The sequence below is a fragment of the Protomyctophum bolini genome, assembly GCF_963924005.1.
Source record: "Protomyctophum bolini genome assembly, chromosome: 4".
NCBI lineage: Eukaryota > Metazoa > Chordata > Actinopteri > Myctophiformes > Myctophidae > Protomyctophum > Protomyctophum bolini.
The window spans coordinates 32,686,517-32,714,167 of record NC_137865.1 but is presented as its reverse complement, the minus strand read 5'-3'; the positions used below and the strand labels follow the sequence as shown (position 1 = coordinate 32,714,167).

General features: G+C 44.8%; 1 protein-coding gene across 1 annotated transcript in view; it reads left to right on the top strand.

Annotated features, from left to right (window-relative positions):
• shank3a (SH3 and multiple ankyrin repeat domains 3a) overlaps positions 1 to 27,651 on the top strand; it is a gene marked incomplete at its 5' end in the record, with an annotated part of 258,696 nt that overhangs the window by 142,762 nt on the left and 88,283 nt on the right. Inside the window, 2 exons of the mRNA XM_080761381.1 lie at positions 14,510 to 14,709; positions 15,417 to 15,440. Coding sequence (XP_080617507.1) covers positions 14,510 to 14,709; positions 15,417 to 15,440 — 224 coding nt within the window. The remainder of the gene's footprint in view (positions 1 to 14,509; positions 14,710 to 15,416; positions 15,441 to 27,651) is intronic.

Genomic DNA, 27,651 nt, shown 5'->3' with positions numbered 1-27,651 from the left:
AGATTTATTTATTTATTTCCCCCAGATGGTCTAAAAATGAGTTACTTTGACCAATTTATTACCAATCTCGTACACCATTGCTCACGAAAGCAACACCCTTGACCCAATTATAGCCACTTTTATCTTAATTAAAGTTCCCTGGACATTATTTTGGGATATTTTGGCCGATATGGGTCTATTTCTCAAATCTCGAGTCAGTGTGGATTACCCGGCGGTGTTGCTGCCTCTCCCGGGCCGGCTCATGGCTCTTCACAGACGGCACACAGACAGCGTCACAGCAGCCTCTCCGCTGAACGTGTCAGTGTTGTGCAGTGGTGTGAACTGTGAACTGTGCGAACACCGGTGCTGCTGAGTGCTGACAGCCGACTCACAGCTTGTTCTTCTGAATTACCTTATCTTTGCCCTGAAAAAGACCGTAGGGCGTAGGCTGCAACGGAGTCTGATGACTGTCGTGCCGGATGAAAACTTACTTGGCCGATGGCAGTTCCCTGGGGACGTAAGACTGGGGAAGGCAGTGACGAGATGTCGGAATGGGGACAAGCGCATCGGTGACACCCCGTGACACAGTTCGATGAGAGGCGGCCGACCAGCGACATCAGCTTGGCGGGCGAGGCCTGGAGGTCCTCCTTGGGGGCAGAGCGGAGACCAAGCATGACCCACGGCAGGCGGTCAGCCCAGTCGCTGTCGGTAAGACTGGCCCGAAGTGCGGCCTTCATGTCACAATGGAACGGCTCACAAAGTCCATTCCCCTGCGGGTTGTATGCCGTAGTGCGGTGAATCTTCACCCCCAGGTGTTCAGCAACTGCAGTCCAGAGCTCCGACCTGAACTGGGGACGTCGGTCGCTGGTCATGTCCCCAGGGGTGCCGAAACGGGACACCCAGCACCCGATGAAAGCCCGTCCACCTCTGCCGCAGTAGTGGAGGACAGGGGAACAGCTTCTGACCACCTAGTGGTCCTGTCCACCATGGTGAGGAGGTGGGTATATCCGTGGGAGGAGGGCAGGCGGCCCACCAGGTCCACATTCACATGGTATGCCGGTGCACTTTGGCCTGCTGGCACAAGTCAAGCCCCAAAAGGACGGATGCAGCGCCCGCCTGAAAGAGGCAGTCTGCAACGAAGTTATTCTTGCCCGCCACGTGCTGGATGTCCGTGGTGAACTCGGAGATTGCTGAGAGCTGACGTTGTTGACGCCCAGACCACGGCTCCGAGGTCTTAGCCATGGAGAACATCAGCGGCTTGTGGTCCACGAATGCGGTGAACTGGCGGCTCTCCAACAGGAAACCAAAGTGCCTAGTGGCGAGGAATAGATCCAGTAGTTCCCTGTCAAAGGTGCTGTACTTGCACTCTGCTTCACGGAGCTGTTTTCTGAAGAAAGCCAGTGGCTGCCATGCTTCGCACTGCTCGCACACCGCCCCCACTGCGTAGTCAGAGGTATCCGTCGTGAGGGTGACTGGGGCAGAGGGAGACGGATGCAAGAGCAGAGCTAGCGTGGTCTTGTCAATTTACAATTTAGGCATTTAGCAGACGCTCTTAATCCAGAGCGACTTATATAAAGCAAGAACAAAAAAGCATGGCAATACATCACATACATAAAAAGTAGTGAAACATGCGTAAGCTAAGAACGAAACAGTGAAATATCTATATAATGATACATATAAACTATATATATATACTATACTATGCTATACATATGTACTATGAAGTGAGGTATTCCCAAGCTCACAAACATATACGTGCATGTGAGTGTGTGTGCATGCGGTGCCTGCGTGACTGCTGGAACCCTCACCAAGGACCCCCATGGCCACCCCCGTACCCCACTTTCTTTCTATTTGTGATCAAGTTTCTATTTTTTTTAAGGTTTTTGTTAAAAAAAAAACCCACCCCCCCACCCAACAGGTTGAACAGCATAGACAGGAAGGATAAGTAAGCGAACAAATACAAAGTGACAATACAGCAAAAGGTAGGCTTTACCGTTGAAAACGAAAGAAAAAAGAGTAGATAACAATAATTGAGACCATAAGTGGATATAATGTTAATGGCATGATTTAAGTTTTTCCAATGCTGTGGATAAGATGTCAAGCGTGTTTTCTTTTGCTCCACTGTTTTGAGCTATATAGAGAGTTCCAGAGAGATCATGTCCATTAGTGAGAGAATGCATTGTGAGACCTGGAGTTTGTGGGGAGGTTTCCATCTTAGGACCAACAGTTTCTTTGCAGCTGTCAGCCCTAAGAGCAGAAGTCTTCTTTGTGGCATTGTCAACCCGATCGCTGAATCATCATTCAACAGTAAAATATTAAGTATGAGTTCCCATTACCTCAGATAAAACTTATGAAACTCTAGACCAAAAACGATTGACATTGGACACTCCCACATCATGTGCATATTATGTTCCCAGTTTGTTATTGTTGCATAGGGTGCAAATGGGTGACCCCACTTCCTTCTAAAATGCTTCATTCACACCAAGGAAGCTAGAAGCAGCTTCTTGCTTCGTGCTCCCATGTTATCTTTATGCATACCAGCGTTTTCGTTTTGAAGCTTGGAATGAATAGCTTTTTTTTTTAGCGTGCTTTTTTTCTCCTGAAAACGTAACTTTGACGTAGCTTTTAAAAGCTGGGTTCTGGCTTCAAGCTTCTAGAAGCTGCTTCTAGCCAATCAGAGCAGAGCATGGTTTGAGGAGGTGGAGTTTAGCTCATTTGAGCAGAAAACCTCCGACCAAAGCTGACCGCACTGAGATCGAATTAAATTATTTACTTTTAAAATAAGGGCTGGATAATGTAATATGAATGATTATTTGGCAAGAACATAGCATATTTATGAGCCCGAAGAAAGAAATGGAAGGAGCTAAGACACACTGAATGTGCAAGGATTAGGGGTGTAAGACACACTGAATGTGCGAGGACTAGGGGTGTAAGACACACTGAATGTGCGAGGACTAGGGGTGTAAGACACACTGAATGTGCGAGGACTAGTGGTGTAAGACACACTGAATGTGCGAGGATTAGGGGTGTAATCAAATTAAATTATTTACTTTTTAAATAAGGGCTGCAATGTAATATGAATGATTATTTGGCAAGAACATAGCATATTTATGGAAAGAAATAAAAGTTTATATCAACAAGTTGTCGAAGCGGTGAAAACTGGTTGTGTGTGTGTGTGTTTGTGTGTGTGTGTGTGTGTGAGTATGAGGGAGTCTGATGTCTGACAGCAGGGCAATTGCATTACAGTCACAGCTCATGTCTCCCACCTTCTCTAGCTCTAATACTGTCCTGTCACCTCACTCCATCTATCACAGTCTTTCTCTCTCTCTCTGCTCTGTCACACGCACGCAAGCACACACACACACACACACACACACACACACACACACACACACACACACACAGCCAGCAAGCACACATCTAGACTCAAGAGAATAGTTAACATGCTTTTACTTCAGTATGTCACTCAGTGCGTCTGTAGAGTAGACTACAGTCTTACGTACGTACAGTAGATCATGTTAATCTTTGTGTGACTTTCAACCAAGTCGAGTGGCGTTGTGGTTTAGTGTCGGCTCTGTTTCATGCTGGGTCGATCACCTTCACTTACAGTCAATCCATGCCTCTGCTTTTGATATGTCCTCCTCATTGTTCATTTGTGATTGATTGATTGATTGATTGATTGATTGATGAGAACACAGGTCAATACAATAGCTGAAAAGAGGATAAAACCAGAAGACTTGTTTACATAAGGGTATCCTCTAGTGAAATTTAAAATAAATAAAAGGGTCCTCCATTTTCAATTCATCTGAAGACATACACATATTAATATACACTTCTTGCCATTGCTGATGGGACTTTGTTTTATGCCTCTTCTGGTCAGACTGAATTATATGCACATGCATCTCCTTTTGGTAAATGTATATCGTCTGATATTGGTTGAGATTTATGTTTGATAATATCACAATTTAACAATTTAATTGTTAACCAGATGAACACTGGCCTTCCTGTGTTCGATGTCAACACTATTACATTTTCTTATTTTAAATTTCTAATTATAAAATAACAGATCAAATAGCAGATCTACAAGCTCACAACTCCATGCCATGCGATGTTGTGAGCTTGCAGATAGGCTGTTTTCTCTAGCATGTGAATAGTACTGTAGGTTAAGTGGTTAATCCAGCAGCGACCTCCTCGTCTTCATCACTGCCTCATCCCATGAGATGAGCAGATTAACTGCTCCTCCCCTCCCTGCACTATGGCATTGTGTCAGCGCTAATGTCCCTAGAGATAATGTGTCTTGGCTCTGTGTTCTGTACTTTGCATGAGCCCGAAGAAAGAAATGGAAGGAGCTAAGACACACTGAATGTGTAAGGATTATGGGTGTAAGACACACTGAATGTGCGAGGACTAGGGGTGTAAGACACACTGAATGTGCGAGGACTAGGGGTGTAAGACACACTGAATGTGCGAGGACTAGGGGTGTAAGACACACTGAATGTGCGAGGATTAGGGGTGTAAGACACACTGAATGTGCGAGGACTAGGGGTGTAAGACACACTGGATGTGCGAGGATTAGGGGTGTAAGACACACTGAATGTGCGAGGACTAGGGGTGTAAGACACACTGGATGTGCGAGGATTAGGGGTGTAAGACACACTGAATGTGCGAGGATTAGGGGTGTAAGACACACTGAATGTGCGAGGACTAGGGGTGTAAGACACACTGAATGTGCGAGGACTAGGGGTGTAAGACACACTGAATGTGCGAGGACTAGGGGTGTAAAACACACTGAATGTGCGAGGATTAGGGGTGTAACGGCAGCGATGCGATACATGTCACGATATATAGTTGACAGTACGATGCAAGGACTATATTGGTTAATTCATTGCGATACGATACGATTCAATGATTTAAAATTGATACCGTAACTATTTAGCAAAGGCATGAAATCTGTGTTTAACATGTGGATAGAGCAGGTTTTCTTAAGGGAAACATTTATTATATAACGTACACACTCTCTGGCAAAATACATGGACATTGAACACATGGACAAACCCGCATCTTGACATGAACACATACAGAGAATACACACATTTATCAATAGACCAAGTGTAGTGATGAAATGGAAAAGTAATTAAACCCGTCCTTTTCTTTTTTCTTCTTAAAATTGCAATACACAATCATTTGCGATACCGATCTTTTGCACTTCATAACGATACAATACAAAGTAAAGAAAATACGATATGCTAGTGTTTACATTTTTATATACTTGGGCCACCCCTTCCCCCTTTCCCTAAACTTATTTGCCATTTTTTACTATTTTAAAACATTTTAAAATAGTTCATCTACATCTACAGTACACGTTGTGAGCTTGTAGATCAGCTATTTGAACTACTTTAAAATGTTTTAAAATAGTAAAAAATGGCAAATAAGTTTAGGGATAACTACGGGGTAAGGTATCAAGATATATAGCAGTTAGTCTTCGAATCTTTTAAATTAAAATAGATTTTTCTATGCAGTTACTATATGGTTACACCGCTAGCGAGGACAGTGAGGTTACTAGCTACAGTATGCCTGCTGTGTCTTGGCACTATGAGCTGTACCCTGGGAAATTAGACCTTCTCTGGTCTGTGTATTGCTTTTACGCCAATTAAGTGTTTAGATGAGGCATTGTGTGGTGTATAAATGGTGTCTTCACAGTGCAATCTTTGGTGTTATTTTAACTCTGAATGTGTACAAATGGACCCTACTACTATTTTGGTTACATTTGTACAAATGTACACTCAGAGGTTTACAGAGCTGTCTTCACGGCAGTGCCCTGATCTCACTCCTTCGGTCAGATAGGTCGTTGTCCTTGAATGACACACCATGTGGACTCATTTTCTCTACCATCTTTGTTCACCTCCCACTATCGCTCACTCTCTCTCCCCTTTTACCTCTCTCACTTCCACTCCCTTCCTCTCCCTCGCTCTCTCTGACCTTCTGTCCATGCCCACGGTAACTCCAGGGGCATTATGGGTACCAGGGGAGTGTGAAATTAGCTTGGCCGGTCAGCAGCCCACCCGGCGGCATTGTCGACCAAGTTCCTGTGGAACTCGTCATCACTTCCTCCTTCGCTGACGCGGGTAGGCTTCCAGCAGATCGGCTGGAGGTCATGTTGACCTGCCAAAGCCTAAACCTGGAACAGAGGGATGGTTTGAATGGGTCATTATGGCATAGTAGGTGAAGGTCTGTGAAAGACAACACGAGGTCAGGGCCTGCTATTGTAGTATACTGTTGGTGTAACAATGTGCAGGGCTAAAAATGATTGGCTACTTAAAAAAACTAGTATCACTGTTGCAGCAACTCATTCAAAATAATTCACCTCCCTCCACTACCTTAGTTTCTAGTTTTTAACCTTTTAACTTTTTAACTTTTATTTTTCTAATAAAACTGTTTTATTTTGTTCTGTAAAGCGACTTTGGGTACCTTGAAAAGCACTATATAAATTGTATGTATTATTATTCAACCGCATACAAATACTGAACCATATGGATGTGCTTGGCTTGCCTACATCAGAATCTACTACAGCTACAGTATACAGTACATGGCTATATTAAATTCATTAATTTAAGGCTTATGACTTGTGTGTGTTCCACCCACGTTGCCCTCATTTGCAAACATAACACATTTTCATATAGGCCATGATATTCCCATGTTTAATTCAAACACTTTTATCTGAACTGCAGCAGACTCTGTATACCAACTGAATCAGCTGACAGCCTCACAACAAGACAGTTGGGCTTCAGAAGGGATATTTTGCAATAATTCCTGCTTGACCATCCACATCGTTTTTTCATTAGTCCAGAAGCTGAGTGAGTGGTTTCAATGACTGTGCTTGTAAAGCAATTTTAATTGTATGAATTATGCCAATAAAAACACAAATGCACCCAAAGCACACAAACATCCACAAACTAATGTGCATGAATTTGCCACTACACACATGAATTCACATTATTCACAAACAAAATCCAAATAGACAAACTGCAGCCCACACAAATCCAGGCCAATTTGGCCAACCAAAAGAACACAATGGATTACACCCAATAAAACCAAAGTGCTGCAGTATAAACAATTCCAAAATCCAGACCAGCAAATTAAATACCAACCCCAAATATGGTACAGTATGGGTTATAAAGAAGTCAAAGACTGTGACATAAGCCTGACAACCGAAATTTGACACCAAATATTATGATAGAAATACCCAAAAACATGTTGTATTGGATCCCCATACCACTTGATAACGGGGGGATAGAACAGGACTACCAGATCCTACAAACTCAACCCTATCTCTCTCTATAGTTTCCCATGGGGAAATAGATATCTAGCTTACCTCCCCCCCCCCCCGTCTTATGCCTAACCTCACTCACATACAGTACACACCAGACCAGACAAGCACACCCACACAGAATGAAACGGATCAAGAATTAGGAAAGCATAACAAGGATCTTTATAACAGACAGAACAATGCACAGAACGATCTTTATAACAGACAGAACAATGCACAGAAGGATCTTTATAACAGACAGAACAATGCACAGAACGATCTTTATAACAGACAGAACAATGCACAGAACGATCTTTATAACAGACAGAACAATGCACAGAACGATCTTTATAACAGACAGAACAATGCACAGAACGATCTTTATAACAGACAGAACAATGCACAGAAGGATCTTTATAACAGACAGAACAATGCACAGAACGATCTTTATAACAGACAGAACAATGCACAGAACGATCTTTATAACAGACAGAACAATGCACAGAACGATCTTTATAACAGACAGAACAATGCACAGAAGGATCTTTATAACAGACAGAACAATGCACAGAACGATCTTTATAACAGACAGAACAATGCACAGAACGATCTTTATAACAGACAGAACAATGCACAGAACGATCTTTATAACAGACAGAACAATGCACAGAACGATCTTTATAACAGACAGAACAATGCACAGAAGGATCTTTATAACAGACAGAACAATGCACAGAACGATCTTTATAACAGACAGAACAATGCACAGAACGATCTTTATAACAGACAGAACAATGCACAGAACGATCTTTATAACAGACAGAACAATGCACAGAACGATCTTTATAACAGACAGAACAATGCACAGAACGATCTTTATTACAGACAGAACAATGCACAGAAGGATCTTTATAACAGACAGAACAATGCACAGAACGATCTTTATAACAGACAGAACAATGCACAGAACGATCTTTATAACAGACAGAACAATGCACAGAACGATCTTTATAACAGACAGAACAATGCACAGAACAACGATCTTTATAACAGACAGAACAATGCACAGAACGATCTTTATAACAGACAGAACAATGCACAGAACGATCTTTATAACAGACAGAACAATGCACAGAACGATCTTTATAACAGACAGAACAATGCACAGAACGATCTTTATAACAGACAGAACAATGCACAGAACGATCTTTATAACAGACAGAACAATGCACAGAACGATTGCATACTGCCATCAGGGATACTTTCCACGGTGGCGCGTCAGGCTTTGTCGAGCGTTTATGCGAACACAATTGGCCCATATTATTCCGGCGGCGGAGAGGGTGATATTTGTCACTGTATGTATTCCTACAGGCTGCAGGGCGGCACCTGTCAGCAGGGAGTGTTGGCAAAGGCCCTACGTCCTTCCGGTGGGGGCTCCTCACTGGCAGATGTACTATATATCACTGGAAAATATTAACTGAATAATGACTCTCTGTCTTGTCTTGCATGGCTCTCTCTCTCCGCTTTCCTGTATTTGTACACTGACCTACAGTATCGTAAATAATATACATATTAGTGTTTGAAAATAACTCTCTCTTTCTCTCTCTCTTTCTCTTTCTCTCTCGTTCGCTCTCTCTCAGCATTTATCACACTAGTTTTAGCTGGAATGTAGATTATCCACAGTGTCTTACTGTAGCCACAGGGTTGAGAGAGACTGAATAATGGAGAGAGAGAGAGAGAGAGAGATGGGAAAGGCGGAGAGGAAGAGGAGAGACATACAGAACCTTGACTGTGGACAATTCACATCAAGGACGGACACGGCCAAGCGATATTGATCGGCACGCTTCATAATCTGCATCATCAAGAGGTGATGCCAATCGGCTGGCATTGATCCGTTTGCCTGTTAATCCTCTCTCTTTGTTTAGAATACTGACAATGTCCACACTTTATGCGTTTGTCCATGCAGCCTATTTCTAAAATTAGCTTTGTAGTAAAAGACCCAGAGAGTGTTGGTATATTAAGCACACTCAGAAAATGACCTTCTTCAACATGTACACACTCGCACACACAATAAACATGTCATGGTTTAACTCCTCCTGGTGCCAGCCGGATGCAGGGAGCTTTTATTCTTAAAACGCCCACTTTTCTACATCACGCTAGTAACATTGATTTCTCTTTAGAAGCGTTAATATTGTTAGTGTGATGCAGCATAAAGTCAGAAATTTGCCCAGAACATCCACATTTCTATCCATATTTCTATATCTAGAGAAAAAACGGTTTTAAGACGCCGCTTAAAAAAGTGAAAGTGAATGGTGCTGTACACCATTAAGGTCGGGTGGGGCTGAGCAAGGCGTTGCCTAGCAACCGGGCCTTTGCTAAAAAATATATTTTAGCGAGACCGTTTTATATCGATAAAAAAGCCACCTGCGGTTTTATTTGTCTATGGACAGACAAATGACAGTTGAACACAAACTGGTGAAGGGAGATCCTGTATCCGTACAGACTCAATGGTCTCTGCAGAACCATGTCCTCACACAAAGGTGGATACTAGAGTTACATATAGTGCCATCGCTCCACTCTGTCCTCTGCTAATGTCCCATAACAGCAATAGGTGAGCTGAGCATGCGTCTTGAGTGCAAATGGATCCTGCAATTCGTATTATTTGCTCTGCATCATGAATCCACACACAATTGTCTATGATAGCCCTAAACACGCATGGCCTGATAGAGAGGGAGAGAGTGGATAAAGAGGAGAGAGAGAGAGAGAGAGAGAGAGAGAGAGAGAGAGAGAGTGAGATCAAAATTGTGTGCATCCTCACCCAAGTTCAGCAAGCAAGGAGAGAATGCTAGGACACTGGTGTGATGATGATTATGATTGTGTTTCTAATGTGCTCATCTCACCTTAGAGAGCAGGGCTATTTGAGGAAACCTATTTACCTGAGGGGCTGGATGCCAGTGTGAGCTATTCAGGTTATCACAAAGCAGCTTAGTTTGATAGCATCTCTGGAAATGGCACATAACGGCATTTGAAACGGCATCTGCAGCGTTGTCTTGGCAGTTCATAGCTTTTAGATATCCAAAATTAAACAGCCACGCTCATTACCTAAAGTTTATAAGGTCAACCTGTCATTGATCTTGCCCTCACTGCTGATAGCCGCATGGAATGTAAGTTATTGTCTTTGAAATAGTTTTGTGGATACATTTTGATTGACATTTGTATAACCTCACAAGAATTGCACACGTGACTGACACACCAAGAGGTGATACTGAGAATACTGTGGTGCCTTTGAAATCTTTGTTAAAGTAACACTGAACTGGAAACATAATTTGAGACATTATCTCATTCTGCAGCTAAGCCTTCAGCTAAGAGATGTGTTAATGTGGACAACACACCCCATCTCAAATGTCCCCTTGAGATGTGGGAGGATTACTAAAATATTCTTGTGCTGGTGCATCCTAAAATTAATGTGCAAAATCTGTGTGTGTGTGTGTGTGTGTGTGTGTGTGTGTGTGTGTGTGTGCGTGTGCGTGCGTTGTGTGTGTGCGTTTTAGCCATTGGGCAACTGTTTGCCTTTAATTTGCAGTAAAATTGACAGATTGTGAGTGAAAAGGTTAATTAGCCCATTACTGCCAAGTGATTAGACAAGCACAAAGACTGATGGACCTTAAACGTTGTTGTTTCTTATGTAATCCATTTAAAGGAGCCACTAAGCCAAAGATTTGACCTGATCTGGTCTCCTATGTGGCTCGGGGGACTGACCTCTGCTGTTTTATGAAGACTATTCTGATCTGTACAGGGCATAGCAGTGGGCGTGGTTTTCTGGCAACACTGAAAAATGCAAATTGATCAACGTGATTGATCTACAAATATTATGGACCCAACTTCACACTATTGACTTTATCAGTGCATTTGCAACAAATGCACTGATTGCAAATGGTGATTGGCCGGAATGAGATGATGTATGATAAGAGCGCCCCTCACTGATTGTTGAGGAGTGCTAGCTCCTCCTATGTCCAGCTTGAATGCGTGTAAACACAAACTTTGTCCTAACACAAACATTAAATGCCATTGATAATGAATAGCCAGTTTTGAGTGTTTGTGTAAATACAAACATTAAAGGACCAGAATGAGATACGATGTATGATGATAAGAGCTCCCCTCACTTCACATGGGTGTGATTTATTTCAATAATGAGCTCTGCTGAATTTGACATCTGAAGCCAAAGCAGACGCTCAGAAAGCCTTTCTACAGGGACATATAGGCTACACGTCTGTATATGTATTTAGTTCTATTTTTAGAATCTCCTGTATGATGATTCATAGCTTGTTCACCTGCAGCCGTCACTGCAGTTACTTGCATTTCTCTGTTGTTGCTGGTGTGAAGAGAGCTACTACATTGCATCTTATGATTTATATTTATATTTAAGTATCATTTTGGTGAATTAGTCCTAAACGGTTAGTGCACGGCACACATTGAAATGAAAAAGAAAGTAACTTGAGGTCACGGCGATGTGAGGCGAGAGGACATCTACTGCACCCCCCCTCTCTCTCTCCCTCTCTCAACTGGACATATACTGCTATACAATTCCCCCCCCCCCACTCTCTCTCTCTCTCTCTCTCTCCCTCTTGGATGTACCCCCCCCCCCCTCTGACTGCTGCTGATGCCCAGTCCTGGGCTCACGCATTAACATGCGGCAGCCATCCCATCCCAGCCCCTTCAGTCCCTGCGGTAATTGGAAAGCCGTCAGCAAGCCGTTGTTTGGAGGGATGGAGAGGGCAGAAGCACAGCAGTGTTGTTTGGAGGGATGGAGAGGGCAGAAGCACAGCAGTGTTGTTTGGAGGGATGGAGAGGGCAGAAGCACAGCAGTGTTGTTTGGAGGGATGGAGAGGGCAGAAGCACAGCAGTGTTGTTTGGAGGGATGGAGAGGGCAGAAGCACAGCAGCGGGGAAGAGAGGGAAGAAAAGGCTGACAGAGGGAAGAGGACTTCACAGACAGACGGAGACAGGAGAGGAAAGGGGGAGAAAACATTGGAGGGAGGGGCGCCATTGAAAGACCGAGGAGCCCAGAGTGATTGATAGGACACGCTATGGAGGGGCAGGGCTTTACAGATTCCTACTCTCTTGCAAGGAAATGTTGCAGAGAGCAGGATCCGCTATCTAATCAATTTACACAAAAAAATAATAATAAAACAAGGTCCGCGAGGAAAATTACTTGTTAACCTCTTAAACGCCACGGGGGTCCGGGAGGGAAAATCTAAAATATCGGAGTTGGAACCTGAGACCTTGACCAGCCCCATTTACCCGCTGAGAGCTGTTCATGAGGTGGACAGCCGTTTGCCCCCGCCGGCGGGGGATGTGAAAACAGCTATGTGATGTAGGTCTTGAGTCAGTCACAATAAGTCACAATGTGATCTATCTATCTATCTATCTATCTATCTATCTATCTATCTATCGTATCTACTACCTACTACCTACTACCTACTATATACCTACCAACCTCCCTCTCTCTCTCTCTCTCTCTCTCTCTAATCGTATCTGTCCTTCCCTCTATGTCAGAGGGGAAGACAGACAGTGAGGACGCTTGCAGCCAGGCGGCAGAATGCTATGGGGGAGCTATCTCCATTCAGTGATGAATGGAGACTAGGCGGAGCTATGCCTCTGCTGTATTAGAATTCAGCACCATCGAGAGAGAGAGAGAGAGAGAGAGAGAGAGGGAGAGAGAGAGAGAGAGAGAGATATAGAGAGAGAGGGAGAGAGGGAGAAGGTGATTCAAGGCAAAGTGAAGGAGGAGGAGAAGGAGGGGGTGGAGTAACAATTAAACCAGCTTTTTCCCCGCCCTCCCCATGTGCACGCGTGTGCACGCAGTCGTGCACGCGTGCGTGCATGCGCGCACACACACACACACACACACACACACACACACACACACACACACACACACACACACACACACACATACATACAGTCTGCCTGCCTCAGGGAGCCATGGCGCATGCATGCATACTCGCAGACAAGGGAGGAGATCAATTGTGCCATGGAGGCGTGCACATGAGTGTGTGTGCGCGTGCACACGTGTTTCAGCAACGCGTGCTATAGCTTCACGCCGGCTGCGGCATATGTCACGCTAGCCGAGGTGCGATGTTAGCGTGGGGGGTGGGGGGGGGGTAGGGCAATCACTTGTGTGCGTGTTGCTGTGTGCTGGAGCACACACACACGCAGAAGGCTGGCAGTGTGTGAGCGCGAGCAAGGAGCCGTTAGAGGGGTGGGGAGCTGTCGGGCACAGCAGCAGCGGCAGCAGCAACGGCAGCAGCAACAGTAGCAGCGCCGGTATCGGCGGGAGAAGTGTCTGTGTGTGTGTGTTTGTGTGTGTGTCTGTATGTGTGTGTGTGACTGTGTGAGCAGGCGGGCGCGCGTTGTGTGTGTGTGTGTGTGTGTGTCGGGTGGAGGGGAGAGGGGAGGCAGGCAGACACGGAGGCAGCAGCGGGACTCCCAGCAGAAAGGGAGCGGGAGTCGGGGAGACCGGACCCATCCTCTCTCCTCCTCCTCCTCCTCCTCTTCCTCCTGCTCCTCCTCCTCCAACACCACAGCAGGACAAACCCAGGGAACGAGGCACGATCCACAGCCTGGGCTGGGGACACACTGTGGGGGGAGGAAATCTGTGTCCCCCCACCCCTCACCCTCTCTTAACTCAGGATATGTTTGACTCAGGGGGGCTTACGGTGTGTACGGATGTGACCGACACGTGAATGCGAACGGGGGAACAACGGGGTGACGTGCCCCTGACTGTCGACAGTCAAAGATCCCGGGTTTTGTTTTTACTTCACCTCTACCTCGGTTTGGGACGGCTGTGTTTGTGGAGAGAAGGAAAGAGAGGGAACGTTGTGTGTGAGGGAACGGAGGAAGGAAGGGTGGGGAGAGAGGAGGAGGAGGAGAGGAAGAGAGGGATCGGGGAGGACTATCCTCTCCTCTTGATTCTTCCATGGAACACTGACTGTTGCCTGGCCGGCCACTGGCACTACTTTCCCCCTCTCGCAGCCTCTCTGGTCACCGTAGCGACCGAGGAGGGAGAGGGGCAGTGGGGAAGGATCTTTCGCCTCTACAAATCCCACCCCCTCCCTCTTCCCCCCCCTCATCCCCCTCGAACCATGACCATGTCGGTGACCACCACCGGCTTCAGCTACCAGCTGCCCGGCATCACCACGGTAACCTATGTGTTTGTTTACAGCCCCGGCTCGGTGCAGCGAGACCCCAGCCCCCCGCATCATCATCACGCGGTGACCGGCAGCGCGCTGCCCGGCGCCGGCACGCACGGGCCCAAGCGGAAACTCTACAGCGCCGTGCCGGGACGGACCTTCATTGTGGTCAAGCCCTACTCACCGCAGGGCGATGGGGAGATCCAGCTGAATCGCGGCGAGAGGGTCAAAGGTAAGGTACCCGCCGTAGTCACTTATCACTGTGTTGTTTTTGATGGACGCTAGAGCTACTATTGCACTGTAGTTACTTTAGTACTTCGGTCTCTGTGGCTTTCCATACCTTTACCTTGTTGTTGTTTGAGAAAGTCCATTGCACTTTCTTGTTTGTAGCCACTTCTGGAGGAGAGTGCCTAATGTCTAATTTATAATACTGATGAATTGCACGACCTCTCCTCAACCCCCCCCTGCCAAGAAAAGGAAGTTCTTGCATGGTCATCTTTGTAGAGTAGCAGGTGACATGCTGACACACTTTAGAGTGCTACTTTTCATAATGTGCCAGCCTGTGGCAGAGTGGAGTTAAACAGGCACATGTGATACCTTACCCAGCAAAGTAAACACACCTTCTCATGTTCTGTTACTTCCAATGCTCTGACCAAATCTCTGTGGGAGATTTGCTATCGTTATAGCCTTTATGCAGACAACAAGCTACTGTCATTTCAGAGTTCTGTGTCAGCGTCATCCTTTGCTCACCGGCTCAAGATAATGTTCCACTCTTTTACGTCTCTCATTTATTTGCCATTTTCTCATCAGCGTTTTCTCTACATGCTGTATTACATGGCTTATGTTATTTGTTTTGTGGCTTCGCTTTCACATGTGTGTGTTTGTGTTTGTGTGTGTGTGTGTGTGTGTGCTCTTGTTTCCATCCATGCTCCACTGCAGACTATGACTCTAATGACGTAGAAGGTAAACTCCATTGTATTCTTCTCACCCTGCCCCCCCCCACACTCCCCCCATGCACATCAGTGTCTCCACCCACTCCCTGTAGCAGTGAGCCGTCCCTTGGCACTGTGCACGCTCCCTTCCATCCTTAATGTAATCACGCATATATGGAAGTCGCTGAATGGGACAGCCATTAAAGCCCCTGGGGGGCAATTGCACTGTACGTGGCTGCTTACCCTTCCGATCTTTCTATATATCTGGGATCATACTTCAAGGATAGGGAATGCAAATTCAAACAAGCCCTGTGTTTTGTTGTATTTATTTACTTATTTATTTTCGGAGAGTTGTTGTTTGTTGGTATGCATACACACGCCTCGTCCTTTTCCTCCTCTTCCCCTCGGGAGCGCTTTTCCACCTGGAGTGTACAAGAGTTTATCTCTCCCTCTCTTATCACCTGTCTGCAGACGGCCCGGCTCCACATTGACCCCTGCACCCCTAGACAGCCTGTCATTCTGCTTACATCAAGGGTGAATCAAACTGGCATTAGCCCCAAATGGAAAGCTCTATGCTTCTCTTGGTGTCTTGCCCTCTGTGAGGCATTGGGGGGCAGGCAGGGTGCATTGTCTTCATGGTTCCTCACAGGGCCTCTTCTGTGAGGCATGGCTGAGGCAGGGACTACCTTTTTTGCTGAGCATGGGAGTCGATGGTCGCTGATGGGGGGGTTTGTTTGAACAGGTTAAGTTTATGCTTTAAGGATTTTATTGTTTTGTATACCATACAAGTACAGAACAAAGAATGTTTGCTTTCGCCATCTTTGTTGCATGAAGAAGAGTCTGGGCTGTTTTAGTTTATTTTATGCCAGTCTTCGGTATAAAAAACCTTACGGTTAAGGTTAGGTTTAGGCATAGTTTTTGTGAGGTTATATTATAACCCCGCCTTACTAATAGTATCCGGCGCTGCAAAACAAGCGCCGGCTACTATACTAGTAGGACTCCCACGCTCTGTAAAAAAGAGAATCCCGTACGGGGCAGGGTGCGTTGTCTGTCTTCTCAGATGCACACAGTGATAGGGGAAAGAGGTGTGGGATCAATCTGGACCTGCAAAAAGGCACTTCTGTGAACCTGAGCATTTTGACCACATGTTTTATATCCGTCTTTGTAGACATACCACCCTCCTTCCCTCTCTGTCCCTATCTGTCTCTCCCCATGCATTCAAAAGAAGAACATATAGACAGTCTAAAGTCAGTGTAAAGTTACACTCTTATTTCATGACAATATGCCTTGTGTAAAGGGCACATTCCTCACTGTAAACCAGGAGCCACGCCCCTCGCAAATGTGATGTGATTATTCCATATCAGGCGGATGGTTTTATTTGTGGCGAAGAATCGACCTCGCTTTGGCCTCGTTAATAAGCCGATTTATCGCTGTGTTATATTCGCAGTCTGTGTGGACGTTGTCATGCAAATGAATCGCATGAAATAAACGCTCCCAGTGTGAACGGACCTTTACAGTGTACTGTTAAAATAAGTGGGCTACTGTTAAACTCTAACAATTGAATTACCGGTGAGGATTATTCTGTGTACTTTATGCACAACGGCGTAGACACAAATGTCTTCACAACAGTAAGTACCGTATGTCTGGATCCACCGCATGGATCCACTGTCAACGCCCCCAATGACTTTTCGCCAGTACTTCTTTCATGATCAATTATGTTCCTTCAACTTCATTGATTTGCCCTTTTAGTATCTGCTGAAGGCAGCATTGTCCGGTGTCTACATTCCCTTAAAAACACTGGTTCTCAAACAACGCAAGGTTGATATGCTGCGGACCACCAATTTATATGTTTTTATTATTATTTATTCTTTTTTATCTCTCTGGGACCCCAATCAACTGTAAAATCTGCAGCTATCAATCATTTAGCTGGGGACTCCCTGGAAACTGCTCAAGGAGCCCCAGTGCCTTAACATGCTGTGTGTGTATGTTTTCCTGTTCGAGAAACACTCTGTTCCTGTTGGCAACTGTGGAAAGGAAGGAGTTAGCGGCCTCTTGGGCATCACAATGAAGACCTCTGTCTCGCTTTAAATACAGGCTCCGTAAGGTTCAACCGCCATTCGTAACCCTGCCGCTAATGCGAACACACAAGAGTTTTAGCAGCCTTTCATGTTGGCCAAGCAGGAAACAAGCTCCTTCCAGTGACATGGCTGCCAGCGGCGTGGCACCGGCCAACTGAGCCATCTGGCTCCGTTATGCAACGCTGGCCACCATAAACGAAGCCGCATTCATTCTACGACGTAGCTGCTGTAGTCCTCGGGTGTGTAAGCCAGCATATTCATCACGACCATCGCCACGGTTCCATGAACAGTTTGAAAAGCCAAACGTAAACCACAGAAAGCCTGTTTTTGGACAAATTTCTTACAGCATCAGCTACTGCTGTGATTCTCCACCTTATTATTTTATTTCAAGCATCCCCAATTTGATATGCATTAGACCACAGTCCTCCATTTTCTACTGTGTTAATTTAACTCTGAGAGTTAATTTGGTTCCATTTGTACACTGACTAGGCCTAGACATTTGATCCAGAGTTATAAGCGTCCATCTGGTTCCTATAGTACTATCAATCATTTAGTTGCGTATTCCCTGGAACCACCTGGAATCCTCTCAAGGACCCCTTGGGGTCCCTGGACCCCACATTGAGAACCCCTGACCTACTGTACATGAGAAGGTAACAGGCCTTCTGAAAGAGAAGGCTTGAGGGGCCTGCAGCTCCCATAGGGATGGATGACCCTGGCTTTTATACATAATGTATTTCATCTAATCTGCATTCATAAATGGCTGAGTTGCTAATAGTAAGATGTCTCATTTCGCCTGTTGGAGAGGGGGAAATGGTATTTTGGAAATAGAGAAAATGTTGTATTCTTTTTTAAATGGTTTTAAATACCTTATCTCTAAATTGAAGTTACTATGATTACTATTTGATCAAATAACACAAATTAAACTTCACATTTATTTACATACAGTTTATCACATGACATGTTTACCAGTTAAATGAAATTATTTCACGACTTGAATTTACAAAAGAAATTGAAGGTGTAACGGCAAAAGGCTGTTCAAGGCTCTTCAACTTTAATTTCAAAGAACTTTTTTTACACAGTTACTATGTAAAAGACAATAATAACAAAACGACTTTAAAAAACTACTGCTTAAAAGCATAATATATTAAAAGTTCTATAAAGTAAAAGTACTAGTAATCTGATACACTGTATGCAATGAACCTACTGTATGTGTTCACTATAGTCCATCAGCTGGAGAAGGGGGGTGGGGGATTCAGCCTAGCGTTCAAAAGTCTGATGCACTGGGCACAAAGCTACTGTAGTTTTGATGCTCTGTATCGCCGGCCCTTGGGCATTAGTTTCGTAGTGGTTATGGAGGGTGTGTGTGTTGTCCTCAACTATTTCAGTGGCCTTCTTTATTGTCAATTTTTTATGGATGCTGCTGAGTCACTCCTGGTTCCTCCCGATGGTCTTGCCACTGATCCTAACCACCCTGTCGAGAAGGTTCCGGTTGATTGCACGCATCACACCAAACCATGATGTGATGTTGAACGTCATTATGGAATCTACAAAAGACTTGTATAGAAAGCCTGCAGGATCGATGGTCGGACCTGAAGTCTTTGTTGACACTTGGAATGAATGTTCTCCACGTTGGTCTTGAATGTGAGTTTGTGGTCGATGGTGGTGCCGAGGTATTTATACTCTTCGACGTGTTCTATTGCCTGGCCATTTATCTATAGGGGCAGAGGTGGAGTGGGCGGGGCCTGCCTAAAGTCCACCAGCAGCTCCTTAGTTTCGCTGGGGTTTAGTTTAGCTCTGTGTGCGTGTGTGTGTGTGTGTGTGTGTGTGTGTGCGTGCATGCGTGCGTGCGTGCGCGTGTTCATGTGCTTCTGGCTTGTACTGATATAGTGCTTGTGATTAGAGATGTGGTTCTGTTTGCTAGTTATCTTCTTCCGTTCCTCATTGGCTCTCATCTCATTATTCATGTTGTCAAACTCCTGTTAATCACCAACCGTAGCCTCACCATCAACTGAAATTGGGAAGTGTGTGTGTGTGTGTGTGTGTGTGTGTGTGTGTGTGTGTGTGTGTGTGTGTGTGTGCTTGTGCGCGTGCTCGTGTGTGCGCCACATGTGGCCCCCACCATCACCATCGCAAGTTAATATCAGAATGCTGATATATTATTGATTTCAGCTGTTACAATTCCAAACATGACACTTTAATTACTTCAGTCTATACTATATACTTTACTGTATAGTATACAGTATAGCTTAATGACTAATTAAAATATTATTGTCTATTTTATGCCCAATGTATTTGTATTTAGTTCATAAAATTAACATAACTATAACTAATGCATTTGAAATTAAATAAAAAAGTAACTTTTCAGGATTCCAATTCAAAAATAGATATATTCAGGATTTTAGAAGTAGCGAGTGCATTCTCCGGCAACGGCAATGAGACGCGGCCCTGCCGGGGGAAGGGTCGGCAGCTGCCGGAGAAGGGTTTGGGGAAGAGTGTGGGACTGATGCCATGCATTGCGTCGTGCTTGTGCTTAGGGTTAGGTTTAGGGTTTGGGGTAGAGTGTCGGAGTGTCGGACTCTCTGACCAAAAGTATTACATGAAGGTCAAAGCGCAATTTATCCGCTGCCCAAACAAGCTTTCAGTTCTAACTCATCAGTTGACATTCCAACGATCACATGCGGGACCCGGGTTCTAGCTTTAATATGCTAGGCGTGTAAATACACTCTACACTCTGTCTGGACAAATACAGCCATGAATAACTTAAGTTATTTAATCTTTTGTTTATTATTTGTTTTGCTGTATTGTAGAGAACGGCGTCTATATAGCTTCACACGGAAATATTTGTTTGCAAAAGAGTTTATCACTCAGTAGTGTGTAGAACCCCACACCACCTGACAGTAATGTATACTGCAGTGTGCTTTCATAAAAGCGTTGTCACAGTATTTATAGGCCAAACATCAATATTATAGCCCGAGCGAGTCTCAAGACAGGACGCCTCAAAATAACAGTATTTTCTGAAATGATGCCTGCTCCATATTTACGCAGTAGAAACATCTCTAGCGTACCTTGTTATATTTGTTATATTTATGGCTCAGAGCTGATGCCTAATGATGATGAGTCTGACAAAGATGGTGTTTATTTTCGTGTTTTCATGTTTAAAGAAGGATTAGACAGCTGTTTAAACAGTGCCAACTTGTGGTTGAGCTGCATTTGTTCAACAAGCTTGTAGCGGTTTCCTAATTAAAGGTTTGATTCACCAAAACCCCTACAAAGGTCACTGTAGGACACTACAGCAACCTACAGTACCTGGTTAAACTCAGGGACATATATAATTTGAACCAAATAAATAAATAAAATCACACCCTTGTGAACTGAGTGGTGCAACTCCCCTCTCCCCCTGCCTGTCTCTCTCTCTCTCTCTCTCTCTCTCTCTCTCTCTCTGTAATTAGCAGGCAACAGTGCAACACTATCTCTCTCTCTCTCTGTTTCTGGCACAACAGCACCACTTTTGCCCCTACTGGTACTCTAAACATAGGTTAGGACATAGGTTAGGACATACTCACAGGTAGGTCAGGACATTGCTGTTCCTTGGAGTGGTTGCACCACTCAAAAATAAAACAAGGCAGTGTCCTGGCGCGTGTGTGTGTTGCGTGTGTGCGTGTGTTGTGCGTGCGTGCGTGCGTGGGTAGTGTAGGGTGTTAGCCCCACTGTTAGCTATTTGTAGCTCACCAACAGCAACCCTCAGTAGTTCAGCTCCTCTCCTCAAGACCACGCTGGCTCGGATGCTTTCTTGGACAAAACTCCCGTCTTCACCTCACACAGTCTTCACACATGCACCACCGGTCTCTACACACAGTCTCCACACACCACCGGTCTCTACACACAGTCTCCACACACCACCGGTCTCTACACACAGTCTCCACACACCACCGGTCTCTACACACAGTCTCCACACACCACCGGTCTCTACACACAGTCTCCACACACCACCGGTCTCTACACACAGTCTTCACACTCCCGCGGAGTCCCGCGCCTCTATTCAGACTGAAAGCACCATCTCTGATATGGGCTGGACTTCCGTGGCGTGTCCAAGTTCAACCAGCATCACGAAACTGGCGACGTAACTGTCAGATTCAGACAGCGTATGTGTAGGGGGCTGTCCGTGAATTAAATTATCAATATTTTGGCGGATCGACACAAGCTTACAAGATCTCTTTAGATCTTGCAGCAATACACTATGTCAACCTAAATTGTGACCCAAAAAGGCAGCGTGTGAGGATGGATCCTTAAGAGCCTTTAGAATGAAACATAATACCTCTCTGATCCTTCACATCAATATGCAGTAGAGTATCCCTGTGTGTAGACACAGTCACTCTGTAGAGCAGTGAAGAGAAACTTTAAATCATCTTTTCTTTTTTCTTTTCTTTGTGCATAACTTTTAACACATTAAAACAGGGAAAGCATTAGTGTCATTTTAGATTTTTTGTGTTCAATAATGGAAGATCTCACAGCTAGCGAGCTAGCAGGCTTGCACTGTACATCATTATGTTTGAACATTTCTGAAAAATCATGAAAGTGTGAGAACTACTGATTTAGAAGGCATTTGTAGAATCGGCCTCAGGTCTTAGAATGGGTTTTATAGTAAGTATAGAGGGACACAAGAAAACCTAGTTGCTTAGTTACGTCGGGCGCTGTAGCTGCCAAGGCCTGCCGAGGCCTGAGATTTCTCTAGTCTGTACCCGTTTATGTTATGAAGCGTTTGGTTGGAAACGTCCACCGTCGCTACTCAGTCAGTGCCAGTCAAGCCCCATCGCTCCTTTGGTCGGCCTGTCTGAGATCAATGTCCCTAGACAGCTTTTGTCTAGACAAACAGCCTCCATTCTCTGCCATTTAGTGTGGTCGTCTGCAGCCAGCTCTCCGCAGGCACTCTCTCTTAGTCTCGGGTAATGAGATCTGTTTGTCCTCCTTTCTCCACCCACTGACCACTGTAACCGCACCAGCCATGGGGAAAGTGTCTGTGTGTATGTGTGTGTGTGTGTGTGTGTGTGTGTGTGTGTGTGTGTGTGTGTCATGCCTCACATGCCAGCATCAGCATGCCTTTTTACGATTATGCACGAAACGAAGATTCGTCAAAGTATGGGCCTAGTATAGAGGGTATGCACGTGACATCATCCCTGGAAGCTACGTATACGGGAACGCCTACTGAGTGGCAAGAAAGTACTTTCTGGCCTCGACATACATACATACATACATACATACATACATACACACACACACACACACACACACACACACACACACACACACACACACACACACACACACACACACACACACACACACACACACACACACACACACACACATATACATACCGCTCATGCATGTGCATACCCTCTATTAGCTCATCAGATTCCATGCTTTGTGCGTTTGTCATTGTCTCCCATGCGTCCTCGGGTGCCACACACTCGTTTGATGTCCTCTCTCTCTCGCTTAGTCCACTTAAAGGAAAACCACTCCCCATAATGCCTCCTTCTCTGTCTTCTCCATTTATAGCATACACCCTCATCTGGACGCCCTGGGGGTCCGGTTCAGATCTGACGTTGAGAAAACGTGCTTGCTAAAGGTCCTTGCAGACTGAATGCGTTTTTCGGAAAAACGCTGCTAAAAATCTGAAAAACGCAGCAGTGTGCAGACACCTTTAGCTCATAGCTTGTAGCCTTTCCCTCTCGCGCTTATGTCGTCTCAGATCATCAGCTGGACGGACAAAGTCGTACGATTTGTCACACGTGTTACCGCATGTGAAATGTGTTCTGAGACTAACAACGATGAGAGATGTGTGTGTACTGTATGTGCACGTATGCTGGTGCACAGATTTATCCCCCGCCCCTCCACCCATCCCCAAGGGGAGCGCTAACTGTTACAGTTTGGACAGTCTTCTACTCAACAAGGTGACAAGGTGACGCATAATAAGCACATGCTTCAATAACGGTGTGATACAGCTTAAATAGGGCTCCGTGCACAGGCACTCTCACACACTCACGCACACACACACACACACACACACACACACACACACACACACACACACACACACACACACACATGCAATGCATACGCCACGTGCAGCTTTCCCAAACGCCATTATAAATCTTACAGACAGCCATGAAAATGAAACCAGCGCAAATAACGTTGAGATTAGACATTCACAAACATGATTAATGGGCTTTTGGCTGCACCCTGTGTGTGCAGAATATTAACATTGCTATGGGCAGCAAAGAATACCTGGACTGACTACACACGCATGCGCGCACGCACGCACACGCGCACACACACACACACACACACACACACACACACACACACACACGTACATAATATGCACAGCAACTCACACACATACATACACACACATAGTCGATATGCAGTGCACGCACGCACCTGTTCACATTGGTCGAGGACACACATGCTCGATGTTAATGGATTATGCTGGGCCGCTAGCTTCACATACAGTATACACACTGTTATGATCTCTGGGAAAATGGTACTGTAGCTCAGCCATTTAGTATTACGGGAAAACTAGTGCTGGCCATAGACATGCAATAGCTACCCATTGAATGCACTGTACCCTGAGTTACAGTATGTGTGGAATCTGGAATTCCATAATTCTAAATATTTCATGTTCTTGGACAAATGTGGCTCTTTCTTGTGTATTCAGTTGGTCTGACTAGCTGGCTGGCTTAATTATGCAAGCCAATCGTTCCCAAAGCCTGTCTTTGAACTTCTACTGTTATTCAAGTCCCACCTGGAGTGAGGAGGACAGGAGGGTGATGGTATGCATACACTCCTGAGCCTCTTCCTGTGGCAATTTGTGTAACAAAGCAATTTGTGTTGATAGTGGGAGCAAATGGTTGATTCAAGGATTTATCTTTTCTGTCGACACCCTCTACTCATGCAAACTGCTTAAATAAGCTAACCAGAATACGATGACTTGGTCAGTCAATTGGGCTGGTGGTCACTATACTAGGCTCCTGTGTGAGTCTATGCTGTGCTGTGCTGTACTTTGAAATAAACAACAACCAAAGGAACATCTCATCTGCTGACTGCTGTGTCTCACAAACTTCCTCAAGCGCTCTCCCAGTTTTCAGTATGTTGTATGGTAGGACTATAGGGTGTCCTGTAAAATAAGATACCACAATGTGTTGTGTGCTTGTAGATCGGCTTTTGATTCAAAGTTTTTGAACACTATTGATGGCAGTAAAGAAGTTAAGATGCTACACATATTTTTCTTCTTCACATCAATTCATCAACAGCTATAGGTTTGAGTCTGTCCATGTTTCTCCTGCGTATCTTGACAATCTCCCAACCAATTGACTTGAATCACGCCAAAGCACTGCATCAAGTACTCTGACAATGGTTATTCCATAAGCAGTGGAGCAAGCATTCGCAACAGGAATCGTTCCCAGCGGGCATCATTCCCAATGGACATTGGCCTATGCGAACCATAAACACACACAAGCATGAACACATAGTCGGAAAGCATATCGGCACACTCACACATGCGTGTGCAAATACACACTAAATGTTATATTGCAGCAATTTTTTCAAGAGCACACAGCTTGCTATTACCAAGACTAAAATACATTTATGCATCTGTAACCAAGCAACAGGTGCCCGAGTGCTTCACGGTTCCATGTTGCAACTTTCCAAGAAAGTGAAAAGATTTCCAATCCAAAACAACAACATTTCTCTTTGAAAATGATGTATTTTTCTTCTCACCAACTCTCAGTGATGTTCCTCTGCATTTCCTTTGTGCTGTGCAGTTTGCGGTACGTGCACATCAGTGTGGATCGGAGCATATGTGCTAAGTGTTGAATTTAAACCATCATTGTTAGCGTCCCATTGTGAATTAATTAGCATTCCATTCTGTCTGCTACCATCTTGAAGAGTTGTGTGTGTGTGTGTGTGTGTGTGTGTGTGTGTGTGTGTGTGTGTGTGTGTGTGTGTGTGTGTGTGTGTGTGTGTGTGTGTGTGTGTGTGTGTGTTGTGTGTTTGTGTGTGTGTGTGTGTGTGTGTGTGTGTGTGTGTGTGTGTGTGTGTGTGTGTGTGTGTGTGTGTGTGTGTGTGTGTGTGTGTGTGTGTGTGTGTGTGTGTGTGTGTGTGCGCGCGCGTGCGCGCGTGCTTGCGTGCACATACACACATTCACATTGTTTTCAGTGGTTTCAGTAATTACCTCCCACAAGTAAGAAAATCGGCATCCTGCAAATCATCAGCTGTCCTATCTTGCAGTATAGGAACCATTGTTTCACAAAATGTCGAGGTATAATAAGTAATGTTGCGTGCGTGAGTATATTCCTGGGCGCTGGGGACGTGTTCTCTCCTCCGTGTCATCAGTGCCCATACCCGAGGCAGGGTTGGTGAAAGGGCCTTTCTGTGTGGAGTTTGCATGTTCTCCCCGTGTCCCCTAGGGTAGGTACCCTCACAAAAAGAATGCAGGAATCCTGGTCTCTAAACTACCTCCCCCTGGCCAACTGGGGCTCCTGATGGAGGGGAAAAGAACTGGTCGGAATAACGTGTTCCTTCCACGCGCTACGTCCGGCCGGGGAAACCCCCCCCCCTTGTCAGGTGAAAAGAAGCAGCTTAAACTCCTCATGCATAGAAGGAAGCATGAGGTCTGTCCGCTGCCACCCAGGTTTGCAGAGGAAGTGTAGCGCCCAGGATTACATTACACAATTGACACTGAGTGAAAAAATGGGTTGCAAAATCGTGGGATAAAAATAAATAAAAATTATAGGAATGTTCTATATTCCTATATGCAACGACAACAGATGCAAACGGTTTGTGGCTTTATGCATATCAAAAAGTGGGCTCTTCAACGTACCAGGTGATATTCACATGCTGTCCATGTTGTAACCAGTGAGTCTACAGTGGAATTACATTTTTATATTACTACAGGTTTTTCTGCACCAAGCAGAAATGGGCATGACATCACACCTAGCCGTTAATAGTGACCAGATTTGACTGAGAGCCTGCCATCGTGCAACCTCCAGCTTTTCACCGGAATGATACTGCAGTAAACTGCATTTATTTCTTTATTATCCAAAATTAGTTAATAGCACAGGCAGCCTCTTCATATACTAGAGCATGTCTGAAATAAGTATCAGAGCTGACATATATACACATAATTTATATATATATATATAAATGCTTAAACATGTAGCTAGGTGTAATGTTAGTAATGTTTGAGTCCACAGAAGTGAACCTTTCAAGCCTGTTGGAGGCTATGATTCCCTGCTTTCATATGACATGAAAAAACGAAAATTAAAAAAGTCCAATGGCAGTCCATCAGTAAAATGTTGTCACATTTATAGAAGATTTGAGAACGCATTAATCACATTAGAAATATCATCAGTTGTGCTCATTAGTGATTATACGTTTTGTCAGAGCAGCAGCATCATTGGCTTAGGAATGGAACAAAAAGGGCAGGTATACACTCCTGTATTTTTTAACTAAATCAATTAATAATAAATGTTAGTTGGAGAGCAACATATGTCTTAGGTGGTGCTTCAGTATAAAAGGGTTGGGAACCAATAGTTTAATCCATTATGTATCGTATGTGCTGTAGATGTAGACTGCATGTACTGTATGGTCTACACTACAGCACCATATTGCTGGACCGTATCTGTGCCCTTCAACAACAACCTTGGACTATGGCAGTCTGGTTTATTAACCCTGTGCGGTTAGAGCCTTAGGGATGATGCAGAAATGGGAAGAGACGTGATGGTGCACAAGCCAATGTGCATGAAGGTAGTTTATGATGTAGAACAGTGGTTTTCAACCCGTTGTCATATTAATGGCGCCCATTACTTATTCTGCATTTGAGCCACGGATACACCATTTGACGACATTTAGCTTTGCAGACCCAAAACGAAAGCATATGTCGGACGACTCCTCTGCGTACCACCAGTGGTACTATAGTACCAGTGTACCAGTGGTACAGTGGTACTATAGTACCAGTGGTACTATAGTACCACTGGTACACTGGTACTATAGTACCAGTGGTACAGTGGTACTATAGTGGTACTATAGTGGTACTATAGTACTATAGTACCACTCTACCAGTGGTACTATAGTACCAGTGTACCAGTGGTACTATAGTACCAG